Raw genomic sequence first — 12,307 nt, forward strand, 5'->3', positions numbered from 1 at the left:
GGACAAGATTGGTGGCCGTGTCAGCGGCCGGTACTGTGCCACAGGTCCTCACCACGGCGTGCTGCCTGCAATCTCTTCTCCATTTTACAGGCGGAAAGCTGAGGCTCAGAGCAGGGAGTAGCTAGCTCATGACCTCCCCGTGGTATGTGGCAAGTGGGGATTTAGAGCCGTGTGTGCATTTGCAAATCCTATGTCCTTTCCACGGTACTGAGTGTATATGGGGTTTTTCTTCTCAACAAAGTGTTTCCCTAACCATTTGTGGTCTTACAGTGAGTCCCACAGGGCCGATGAGGACGCCATGGCTCAGGGAGTTTGGTGCCACTTAGTCGATGATGACCGCGGTGGGTAATGTCCTGACCACCCACTGTGTGCTAGGCCTTCTCCTGCAGCCTTACATCTGGGGTCTCACCCTTTAAGGCCGCACCACCAGAATCTTCTTTGCGTGCAAAAATCTGCCAAGCTCACTCCATTGCCCATGTGCCCCGTAACCCATGCTCAGCATTGGAGATGCAGACCCAGGATCCACCCCAGAAGCTCTTGTCTGCCGGGGGAGATGGAAGTGTGGACAGAATCCCAGGTTGCGGTGATGGAGCGAGATGCAAGAACATGTAGCCTGGGACCTGGCAGGAGGCAGGACCCAGGACCCAGGGGACAGAGGATCCGGGTGGAGGAGGTGTGGTGGAGGAGGAGGGAAGCACATTCCCAGCAGACAGAACAATGAGGACAGAGTTGTTAGAGGAACAGGAGTGGAGTGTGTGCGGTTGTGGGGTGCAGGCAGTTGGGGGGGAGTCTGGGGGTGCAGGCCTGTGGTTCCCGGCCTGTGAGGTCTTTTCCTTTTCCTGGCCCCACTGCCCCCCCCCACTCCAGGGTCATTGGGTGCCCATGGGTACCTGCACTGCCCACCCTCGGAGCGAAGGAGTGATGCTTTTCACATCCTGGCGGTGCTGTTGGTTAATCAAATACGAGTTCATTTGATAACATTAATGTAATGGATGCTTAGTGGCCCTTTGTCATGATGTATCTTCTCAATCAACAGATGTTAAACAGACACTGCCATGGCATGTGTGGGTATGTGTGAATGTGGGGGAAGGCTTCTGAGATTTTTGGATTTTTTTGAAGAGAGTCTTCCTGATAAGTTAGGGACTGCCACAGCAGGTGGCAGTAGGGGGCCGTTGCTGAGTTTGGAGCAGGAGAGAATCATGGCTTGATTTGCACTCTGGGCAGGTCTCCCGGGTATCTTCAGCTGGTTGGGTATGACCAGGGCGAGGTGGAGAGCTGGAGGAGGGGAGGGCGCATGCCTTGCCCAGCCTGTGGCAGAACTTCACTGGAGAGGGGCTCGTGTGGCCCCAGGCCCAGGCTGCTCCTCCAACGGTGGTATACTGGGTGGTGGAGGGAAGGCTCAGCCCCTGTCCTCAGGGCTTCGCCTAAGACGGGGGGACTTTTCCACTCTACCCTACTCCCAGGAATAGCACTCATCACCTGTTGAGAGCCGGGTTCCATTCACTCAGCAGGTATTTCCTGAGCACCTGCTATGGGTAGGACCTGGTGCTGGGGCTGTAGCAGTGAGCATGTTGGATATCGTTTGTCCCTCGTGGGGAGGTCTCAGGGTGTGGACCTCACCCTTGGAGCAGCCCTCCAGCCCCAACATGGACTTCTCCTGCTGAGGGGGCTGTTGGTCTCTGTGTTTGTCGCCCTGACTAGTGTGGGAGTTCTTGAGAATGGGGCCTGCCCTGGGAGTCTTCGTGCCTTCGTCATCTGGCCAGGGCTGGCTCGGAGCAGTGACTTGGAGTGTGTGAGCAGAGGCTGGCCCTTGCTGGGCAGTGAAACCCATCGGTGGCTCCCTCCGTGCCTCCCACCTCAGCTGTGCGTCCCCACCCTTGGCCCAGGTTGTCATAGATGCTGTCTTTAGCAGAGGCCGGTGGTCTTGGGCGGCCCCTGTGGCTCTTGGCCCGGTTTGACTTCTCTCGTCGTCCTTTCTCGTCACCGAGTCTGATTTCCCTTTTCACTCGATCTGCCTCTTTCCGCCCTTGGTGATTTGGCTTTTTCATTTCAATCTAATTAGAACTCCCTGCCAGGAGAAGGCAATGCAGGGCGTTCTCACCGCAGTGCTTTGGGAATTAGTCACTCGGTGCCCATTGTCGTTAATGGGAATTTGGTGCCAAGGCCATTTATCCTGGTGTCCTCAATCAATACAGTTAAAAATCTGTGGATTCTGAAATGTCAATACCCGGCCTGAAATATGGAGAGCCAGCCACATTTTATCTCGTTAATTTATAGTTCTGACGGGCTGTTGGCTTATAGGACAACCATGAATCAACACCTAAATAAAATCCACTCACAGATTCATTATTTTTGGTGCTCCCGCTTCAGTCTGTAATCTTCCTAACAAAACGTCTCTGATGCATTAGTCTGAGTGGCCTCAGGGAACCCTGGCCAGCTCCACCAGGGCCCCAGTGTCGCCTGCCTTATGAGTCAGCTGTCCTGCACACTAAATCAGCCCATCTCCTCGAAATCCCCTGAAGAACTTGTTCACTTCCATGGGCACTGGTCTTGTGAAGGTTCCAGCCCATCATGCCCCCCCACCCACCACTGGCAGGTGCCCCCCAGCCTGGCTATTGAGGCCTCCTCATAGGTTCGCAGGGCCCCTGGAGCCCCCAGGGCTCCGACTTTGGGGAAGGCACCCTGTCTTCCTTCCTTTGCCCTGGTCAGCTCTCCTGATGTGCATCCAGCCTGTCCTGGACGTCCGTGCAATGGCACCTGGTCCCAACAGTGCTGAAGGCAGTGCAGTGTGATGGGGCACGAATGGGGTGTGAATGTGCACCTCCACTCACCTGAGCTGGGTGTCCTGGGGGAAAGTTCCTTCACTTCTGTTTCTGCGTCCATGAAAGGGGATAACAGTACCTGGCTGGTGGTGGGATTTTGAGGGGAATAGCCGAGAGAATGTTTGTAGGCACTTTGCAGAATGCCTGGCTCAGGTATGCACTCAGCAAAACATGTCCCTTCCCTTCCTCTGTCCCTCCCTCTGAGGCCCTTGGGATGGTGGGAAGTAATGCCCTTGTTCCTGCCGAGCGTCCAGAGAGCCCCGGTTGCTGGGCCATTTCTTCAGATGCGGCAGCTTTGGTAGCTGAGCTCCAAAAGCCCCCAATCTGGTGATCCCCCAGCCGGCTTACGAGTGTGGCCCTTGGTCCCCATGTGGGTCTGGGGCAGCTGGGAAGGCCTTCCTGGGTACTCCCCGTGTCTCCTCCATGTGTTGCTTCTCCGTGACAAAATTCTACTGGTGGTGGGCTAGCGGCTTCCTCCTGGTGACGAGACGGCAGCTGCCCTTTATGGGGGGGTGCGTGTGCAGACCCCCCGCAGTCCAGCCTGACCCGCTCTCCAGAGCTCCAGGCACCCAGTGCTGAGGAAGGTCTCTTCCTGCAGATAACCCACTGCCTGCAGCCTTGCTGTCCCCAGCCCCTGGCTAGCTCCTCCTGCTCTGGGGGTCCCTGTGTCTTTCGGTGGGGGGTCATGGTGCATGGAAATGACAGCTGAGACTGGACCCGTAAGTGACCATTTCTCTTGTTTTCCAAGAGGCGCGTTCTGCTGCCTCCCTCAGTTTTGTATCCTGTTTGGGACTGCCGTCACAGAAATGCTTCAGGAAAGGGGACCGCCACATCAGCTGAGTGTGCACCGTGGGCCAGGCCCCGGGTGGTGTAACCCTGGTTCCTGGCACACTGCTTGGTCTGTATGAAGCTGAAATGGACAAAAAGATGTTAGTCCCTTTGCTTACTTATTACATTTTTAGTACCTACACTTACCTGTGAGGACAGTGTTTTTATCCCCATTTCATTGACCCGGACACTGAGGCTTGGAGTGCTCGGGGACTTGCTCGAGGCTTCGCGGCCAGCAGCAACAGAGCTGGGATCCACCTGTGGCCTGTGTGACTGGCAGAGCCTGCCTGTTGAAGCCCGGGAGTGGCATGCCCTCACCGCGTCGGTTTTTCCTGCCGAGGATGAACGGTTTGCTGAAGCCCACCCCTAGGGGGCCCTGCTTGGCTCTCCCCCGGGCAGCTGGCTTGCCACCTGTGGAGGCGAGCTTGGGGCCTCTGGGAGGAAGGGGCGCCCGGACGGGTCTTGACCCAGCCTTCTGATTAAGTGACTGGCTGAAGGATGCTTCTCTGGCTGTCGACAGCCGCTGCTCCGGTGGGAGAAATGTTAGCCCTGGCGATTATAGTACATTTGGCATAGGAAGGGTGAGAAGCATCCAAATTAGAACCCTGACGAAGACCAGGAGCTCATGGGGCTTTAGAGGAGGGGCTGCAGATGGGGCTCCTTTTGGGCCGACTGGTGCCGCCCCTCCAGGCCCTGGAGGAGGTGCCTGCAGGGGGCCTGGGCTTCTCCATGCTTTGGCTTTTGAGCACCATGACTGAGTGTCCCCCGGCACAGCTCCGAGGGACTGGGTCAGGCACCCTTTAGGTACCTGTGGAGGCAGGAAGGCGGATGCCCAGCCGCATCGTGGGCCGCCGGGCGATGGGCACACTTGCACAGCTCCTGATGGTACGGGCACGTTTTGTGTATGCAGTCCTGTGGTCCTAGGGGTTTGCCGCTGGATCCAGACACAGAGTCTCTGAGGGGCTCCGTAGCCCAGTGAGGTCTGAGCCGACGATGGCCCTGGCACAGCCCCTCCGGTGCCTTCTTGCCCAGGGAGCAGCTGCGCACCTCCGTCCGTCCTTCTGGTGTAGGCGGGACCCCCACAGACTCCCCTGCTTTTCCCCTGTCCTCATCCACCCCTCTTTCTCCCAAGCTCGTTCCTCCCCCGACACCCTGTCCCTAGCCCTCTTTTAAATGTGCCCGTTCTCAAGTCTACCACCTCTTTGGCCCTGGGCCCCATTCCCACGCACACCCTTCCTCTTTCGGTCCGAAGAGTTTTTCTCTCCAGTTTCAAGCTTGTTTTCTCCCCCTCTTTCCATACAGCTTTGGGGCACGACCCTAGTGTTGGGTATTAAATCCAGTGTTATTACGCGTCCATGAAACAGGCTGCCAGCCCCATACCTCACCCTGTGGGAAGTGCCCACGGGTCCTGCCACATCCCACACACCCCTGTCCTGTCATTTTCTCCCAGTGACGCCTGTGCCGTCCTGTGGATAGACGAATAGCGGATTTAGCGGACGGCACTGTTTCGTGGACTACCGTCGCCCCGCCGTGCTGGTACTCAGTCTCTGTGTGCGCTCGGAGGCAGCCGCCGGGAGGTCAGGCTGCCCTCGTAGGTCAGACCTCCTCCACCGACGGACTGGGAGCCCGGACGCTTGCCGTCGAGCGGGGCCTGCTGGGCCCTAGAAAAGCCAACTTGAGGCAAACCCTTGCGACACACCTTGTTTGCAAGTTGAGAACTTTTGTTTTCTTTTCAACTTTAGGGAATTCAGTCTCGTCCAGATCATTAAGAGCAGCAGCCAGACTTGATGTAAGGAGAAACGCCGACTGCCGTTTCTTCTGTTGCTGCCGCAGCCGCCGTCTGGCGGGCCCGCCGTCCGTCTGGGGCCTGCCCCCTTATGTCACTCTGTCTTTCCAATTCTCACGACAGCTTCTTCAGCTTAGCTTTATTATCCTGGTTTTGTGGATCTGAGAGGACCACCAGCTGAGCCAGAGGCGCCCGCTCAACCGCGGGGGACCTGTGGATGCACCCGGACCCTTCCCGGGACTCTGCCAGGCCTGCTGAGATGGCCCCTGTTTCTGATTCATAGAGTTTGATTTGAAAGTTAGTAAGCTCCTTTTCTCGTTAACTTTGAGTCAGGATGGTTAGATTTACAGCTGGCGGGGTACTTCCCAGAGGATGAGTGTAACGATATTGATTTTAGCGAAATGAGTCATATGCCGCCTGCCTGGGAACACGAGCTCAATCACCATGAGCCGACAGCATCAGCTTTCCCTTGTCAGCGTCTCCCCTGCATGTTCGTGAGTCCATGGATACGAACAAAGAGCTAAGGAGAAGGAAAGGTCACGGATAGCTTGCAGGCAGGCACGGAGAGCGGGGCTCTGGGGTTGGACAGGCCCGGCCTGGCTCCCAGCATGGCTGACTTGTGTGGCCCTGGACCAATCCTCACCTCCCAGAGCTTTCATTTCTCCTGCTGTGAAATGGGCTAATGACACCTACTACAGAGGGCTGCACGCAGGCCTGGAGGTGACAGATGCCCGCTCCCTGCAGAGGAGGGCATGAACTTCTTTTCTCTTTCTTGGGGTCCCCTACTTGGGTTTCATCTGACCTGGATTAAATGTCTGTTATGTGCCAGGAACTGGGCTGGGGGCCAGACATGCTGAGTGGAAGAAGAGGAGCCGCTGGGGACTCAGAGCCCTGCATGGTGATAGGGTCCCCCAAGGTAGGCATTAGGGTGAACAGGTGGTGTTGCCCCAGGCACATGGGTGGTCATCTGGGTCTCTACCTGAGAAAGGAAGAGGGGAACCTCTGAGGAATTTCCTGGCTAGTGTTACCAGCTGCCTTATCTTCTCAATATTGGTGATGGGGTAGTAATAATAGCGTCAAGAGAATAAATTGAGTTTCTGCGTATTTTTGCCCTAATGACAATTTATGGTTTATTTGTATCATTATTGATTCAAGGAGGAAAAGAAGTGATTTTTCCTAACTCCAAGAGGATCTGAACAGTTCTTATACTGGTTGAGTTCATTATAACAAGATCAATAAAGTCAGTGTTAGTGGATTAAATATTTTAAAACTCAATTTCCCATAAGCAGCATACAGTGAATAAATAGACCTTTCTGTAACAAGCATGTAACCAAGCAAGATAGTCTCGAGGTTAAAGGTTACATAGCAACTAATCATTGTGCTTGAGGTAGCGTCGTCGTCGTGAGGGAGGAGAGGACGTGGTGAAGAGGGCACTCGATGTAGGAACATGTAGAGGAGGAACAAGTCTGACAAGAAAGGACCTTCACCTCACCGCGGCTGGGAACAAGACAGTCTCTGATAAATATTTCCAGCCTTTATCTATGTCTCTTCAACAAAATGTAAAGACTAGCCCAGGGCACTGTATTCTCATAGCCTCAAGACAGAAACTCCAAATCATTCCTCTCTCAAGGTTCCTGCTGTTAAGAACTTGTAGCCCTTGGTTTTAGGTTTTAATTTAACCAAGGATGAATTCAGTAATTCGGGGGTTAACTTTTTCCAACAATCATAGCTCCCTTTTGTTGTTTGCTGTGTCTGCCGCGCCCTCCAGAGCACTGTACGCGTTATGGATGCACGTCTGTCGCGTGTGGTCCCCGGACAGCCTGCCGTTTACAGACTTGGGCAGGTCCCTCTCCTGGGGTGGGGCCTGGGTCTGGGTGACTCTCAGCCCCTCTGCTGCACCACCTCCTGTGCCGAGCACGGTGCCGGGCAGGGACGGCTGGGGTCCCCGACTTCTGAGCCACAGCCTTGTGCTAGACCTCCTTCCCCGGTGGAATCTCCCCCTTTGTGTTTCCCATGAGCTGTCTGGAAGCTTATCAAAAATTTTAAAATCTTTTAGTTTTGGACCCTTTTAGCAGATACAGCAAAGGCCTAGTTCTCATAAGCAAAAAGTAGGAGAAAAGATAGAAAGCATCGCTTGTGTTGTAACGGGAACATCAGAGTACTTACGAGACTCGAAGGCTCTTCCCAGTCTCTTTGGAAGGTTGAAGAATAACATGCAGAAATACGTGCATTTTTTTTTTTTTTTTTTTAGCAGAAAAAGCTCAGTCCTCATCTTTTAGCAACTCAGCTTTTGCTTTTCCTCCCACCTTTTCCTCATTGTTGGCAAGACTGTATCACTGCACTTTTTGAAAAAACATGCCTAATTCACTGCTGTTTCTGAAATAAGCATATGGTTATATGCCATGGTCCAAGAAACAGGGAAAATTTTTCTCTAGGCAGACCGTTTATTTTTCCTTTTGGGCTTAAGGACTAGCAGTGACTCTGAACGAGCAGGAGGGCCACAGTAGGTACTGTTGCCTGTGCCAGGAGGAGATTTCTGGCCGGGGCCTTTGCAGCAGCGTGGGGGCCACAGTGGCATCTGTGTGCTCCTTTTCCATTGAGGGGACATGATGGTGCTCCCTTTCTTCATCCTCCATATGGGTCCCCTGGCTACCTGGCTGGGGCAAGTGCCCTGAGGCCTGAGCTGCAGTTCCAAGGCCTGTCCCAGCAGGTCTCCATAAGTGCCATTCCGAGTCCCGGCCGTGGGGAGACCTCCATCCTCCCTAGGAAGGGGCATCTCTAATCGGGCATAGCATGGGTGGTCTCTGACCGCCAACTATAGCTTGATGGGTTTCAGGAAAGAAGAGGAAGCTCAAGGAATATCGGGTTTCCGCTCAGGTTAATTCCCCAGGATGTGAGTTTTTGCTTGAGACAGTTGCTTGTCTGTTGACCTAACGAGACACGTAGGACCCAGACTCCTGTAAGTCTGCTCATCTCTCTGATGCCTGGTTAGAAGGATTCTTTATTTAAAAAAAGCCACACACACACAACATTATGACAACGATATTGGTGTAACTTAAAAAATGATCTTACTACCCCTAGAACAAACCACTTCAAGTCGGTGAATCTCTTCCCAGCCTCTGCCCATATCAATCCCTACTTAATACTTTTGTGATCCAAGAACAGGTATCAGGCATTGTCTGTCTTGCCAAAGAGCACGGTTTGTGATTCCAGTTTTGAATGGCTTTTCGACATTCCACCAGGCAGAGACCCACATTTGCCTCAACTGCCCCCTTGGGCTGGACGGCTAGGCTATTATTTATAGGCCCTTCACCATTACGGATGACAGGACCCACAGTGGCCCCTCTTCACATCATAGTGACACAGGATGACCATGAAAGACTTTGTGCACTGCCCGTTTGAGTGGAACAGTTAAGGGGCTTGTTGAACTTCAAGAAGTATAGAGGCTCCATTTACAAAACCTCAGGTGTTTCCAAAGTTTTCTCTGATGACAAGTGACTGCAAACTGTAGGCCCCTGGAAGATACTGGAAAAAAATCAACATAACCCTTCATCAAGGGAAAGGTGACACTTTAATGAAGAACTTTCCCAAAAGTTTGTACTGTGGAAAGAACATTTTGAAAAGAGATGTTTTTGTTTCCACCATCTTGTAATTTGTTAACCAAAAACTATGTGAATGTGTCACCTAGTAAAAACACTAATATCTGCACCCTTAACTTGGGAGCAGTTTTTCTAACCTGCTTCAAAATCCTTGAGATGACAATGTCAATGGATTTTGAATTGGGCTATTAAAAATATGAGAATGCAGTAATACCCTGTGATGAGTTGCAGGAGCGTTTTTCTGACCTGAGGGGAACTGGGGCCTCACTCATAACATGTTCACAAAATCCTTTGTATCAGGGATGGACAGAAGCGGACGGTGTCTCCTTTGTTGCCAGTGGTAAGCATCTTCCAGTCGGGTCTGTGCATCTCTGGGAAGAGTCTTTGTTAGCTCTGATGACCTCAGAGAACGGACTGGAGCCCTAACTGGGCTACTTTCAAATCATTGAGCCACAGACAGTTTTCCTGCCTTTGAAAAAAAATGGAAGTGGAGTCAATTTGGTAGCTCTCACTAAAAACTCGTTTGGTTTAATGATTTCACAGAGGTTTGTTGATACTCTTAGAAAATGGCACATTAAAATATATTTTATTATTTTTTAAAATACAGTTTATTGTCAAATTGGTTTCCATACAACACCCAGTGCTCATATTTTAAAATATTGGTTATTGTGTCCTTGTCTCTCCTTTAAAATAGTTTACTTTTGGTATCTTAATGCGTACAATTTATTCGCACGGTAGCGCGGTATGTAACTTACAAGCAAACACGCGTCCCCGTGATACGTGCTGAAGGGCTGTCCCTTGTTGGGTGTTGCTGTCAGACAAGTGCAGAGAGCATGGATCTAGGCAAATTGGGTTTATAAAGGCTCCTGCTGTAACTCAAGACTACCAGTCGATGACCTTTCATTTCCTTACCTGGTGAGCTGGTAGAATGCTGTGTGGGGGGGTCCTGAACACAAAGCAGGGCAGCCTTCTGGAAGTGCTTTCTGAAATGGATGAGCAAACATGGCCTCTGGGTTCCCGTGAGAGGAAATGATGCTGGAGATCTTGGCATCACATTGGTCTCCACGGCCACCAGCTTCATGTGTCCCTAACCGCCCATGGCCTCAGTCCAGTGGAGGAGTTTCTGTGGGCCAGGGGCAGTCAAGGCTGTCCGTCCCGGGCAGTGGGAGCCATTGCTGACATCTCTGAGGGAAACCACCTTCACGCTCTTGGTGGGTGTTGCATAGCAGGTGCCATGCCTGTGAGATGGCCTGGCCCCTGGGGACGTGTCCGGTGGTAAGAACGGTTCCCAAGGCCGGTCTGGTTTCTGGTTGCATTTTCAGTGGGGTTGAATGGAGCACACGAGAACTACAGCCAGTGCCCTGGGGCATAATGTGGCACAACATAGAGGAACGAGTGCTGGCTTTTGGAACCCAACAGACCTGGGCTCAGGGTCAGAGATCTGCTCCCCACACGCCCTGAGTTCAGCCTGTTTATGTCACTGACGTCTGAAAGCTCACAGTGGCGAAACCGACATTTTCCCCACCATATGTGTGTGTGTGTGTGTACACACAAATGTTTTCACAGTGCACGTGAGCGCTCGACAGCGGTTTCATGACAGATATGCAGAGGACAAGGACCGTCTTGAGTCCTGCAGAATCAGTGAGACCCCAGTGGGCCACACTGCCTGTCCATGCTGGCTCCCAGGCCCTGTGGGGTCATGCTGTCACTTGTTGCCCAGAGTATCATGCTACCATTACCAGCCACTCCCTGTAGCAAATCATCCGTGGTCATGAATGTAAGGTCATGGTTGAAAGATGGCTGATCCCACAAAGATCACTTTGGAGCATCTTGCTTTTTCTTTTTTAGAGTCCTGGGTAAATACTCTCTGTTAACTGTGCGGCTTTGACAATGTTACTTAAGCTCCCTGAGCCTTGGCTTTTCTTCAGTCGTAGAGCAGGTTTTGAGCAGTTGTGTGGTTTAAATGAGTTGATAGGCAGTGTCGATGGAACACAGGAAAGGTGATGTTCGTGGGTCCAGCCGTTGGGTCAGCCCTGGGGGGCAGTTTGGCCAGTCAGGGACGGGGCTGGTCAGAGAGTGAGATTCAGGTGCCATGACGTCTGTTGTGCTTCCAGAAAGTCTCATGGGCCCTTGGGCCCAGATGGCATCTTAGTTTTAAGATATTTATCTTGTGGTCCGAGTATTTTTTAATGCTCTCTTCTCTTCTTTGTGTTGTAGGAACCCAGCTCTTCAGCGGTCAGAGTGACTTTAGAATCACTACTTTGAAATTTCACCCGAAAGACCACAGCCTTTTTGTGTGTGGAGGCTTCAACCCCGAAGTCAAAGCTTGGGATATAAGGACCGGCAAGGTGATGCCCGTCTTCCTCCCGTGGCCTCTCCACAGGAGAGCTTGCCGCGGCGGTGTGACTGACCGGGGGCGGGCCAGCATCTAGGTGCAGGACCCTGGAGACGGGGTAATTACCACCTGACGTTTCATCGGTGCTCAGCGTGATGTGTATGTGTTCCGAAAGAACGTTCTTGAGTTGTTAGAGTATTGAAACATCAGAGGTGCGGCTCTGAAAACATTTATTGAGTACCTACTGTGTGCAGATGCTTCCAGATGATATAAAAGGAATTAGCCTTTGGGTTACTCAAGGGAATGACGTGCAGTTGCAGATAAGTGGTGTGGAGCACTGCTGTATGTATGTCTGTGTGTGTGCGTATGTGTGCACGTGTGTGTGTGTGTGTGTGAGGGGGAGAGAGAGAGATGGGTGGGGGAGTAAGGGAGGGACAAGCGGCCATTCAGAGGGCGAGGGCTTTCTGCTTGATGTGAGGAAGGCTTCTTGGAGATCACGTGCCTTCTGGGGCTAAACGGCTGGTGGCGATCAGTCCCACAGAGGAGTTTCCACCCCGCTGCTCACCAAGCTGCTGCTTCCGTTGCCCTCACCCACTTGATAAGTGGCAGCTCCACCCTTCCAGGGATTCGGGTCGGAACTGTCAGAACCGTGCCTGTCTCTGCTCTTCCTGTCTCCCCCACATCCAAGTCACGAGCATATCCTGTGGTGACTGGCTTGAGCTGCCGTTGGCTCTCACTGGGATAATTGCAGTAGTTTCCTATGTGGTAGCTCTTTCCCCACTCCTTATAGTTTGTTCTCAACATGGCAGCCAGAGTGTCTGTCACAGTGTAAGTCTGATGTGCCTCTCCCCTGGTCAGAACACTCCAGGCTCTGATCTCACTCATGGTAAAGGCCAGTGTCCCCACAGTGGCCTTCAATACCTACATGAGCTTCCCT

At 52.6% G+C, this 12,307-nt stretch overlaps 1 protein-coding gene across 10 annotated transcripts in view; it reads left to right on the plus strand.

Moving 5' to 3' along the window:
* WDR25 (WD repeat domain 25) overlaps positions 1–12,307 on the plus strand; it is a 140,310-nt gene that overhangs the window by 86,196 nt on the left and 41,807 nt on the right. For all 10 annotated transcript variants that reach the window (XM_058740707.1, XM_058740709.1, XM_058740711.1 and 7 more), the window contains one exon: positions 11,253–11,383. In XM_058740707.1, the coding sequence (XP_058596690.1) occupies positions 11,253–11,383 (131 nt within the window). The remainder of the gene's footprint in view (positions 1–11,252; positions 11,384–12,307) is intronic.

Source organism: Neofelis nebulosa, chromosome 7, assembly GCF_028018385.1.
Source record: "Neofelis nebulosa isolate mNeoNeb1 chromosome 7, mNeoNeb1.pri, whole genome shotgun sequence".
In the NCBI taxonomy this organism is placed as follows: domain Eukaryota; kingdom Metazoa; phylum Chordata; class Mammalia; order Carnivora; family Felidae; genus Neofelis; species Neofelis nebulosa.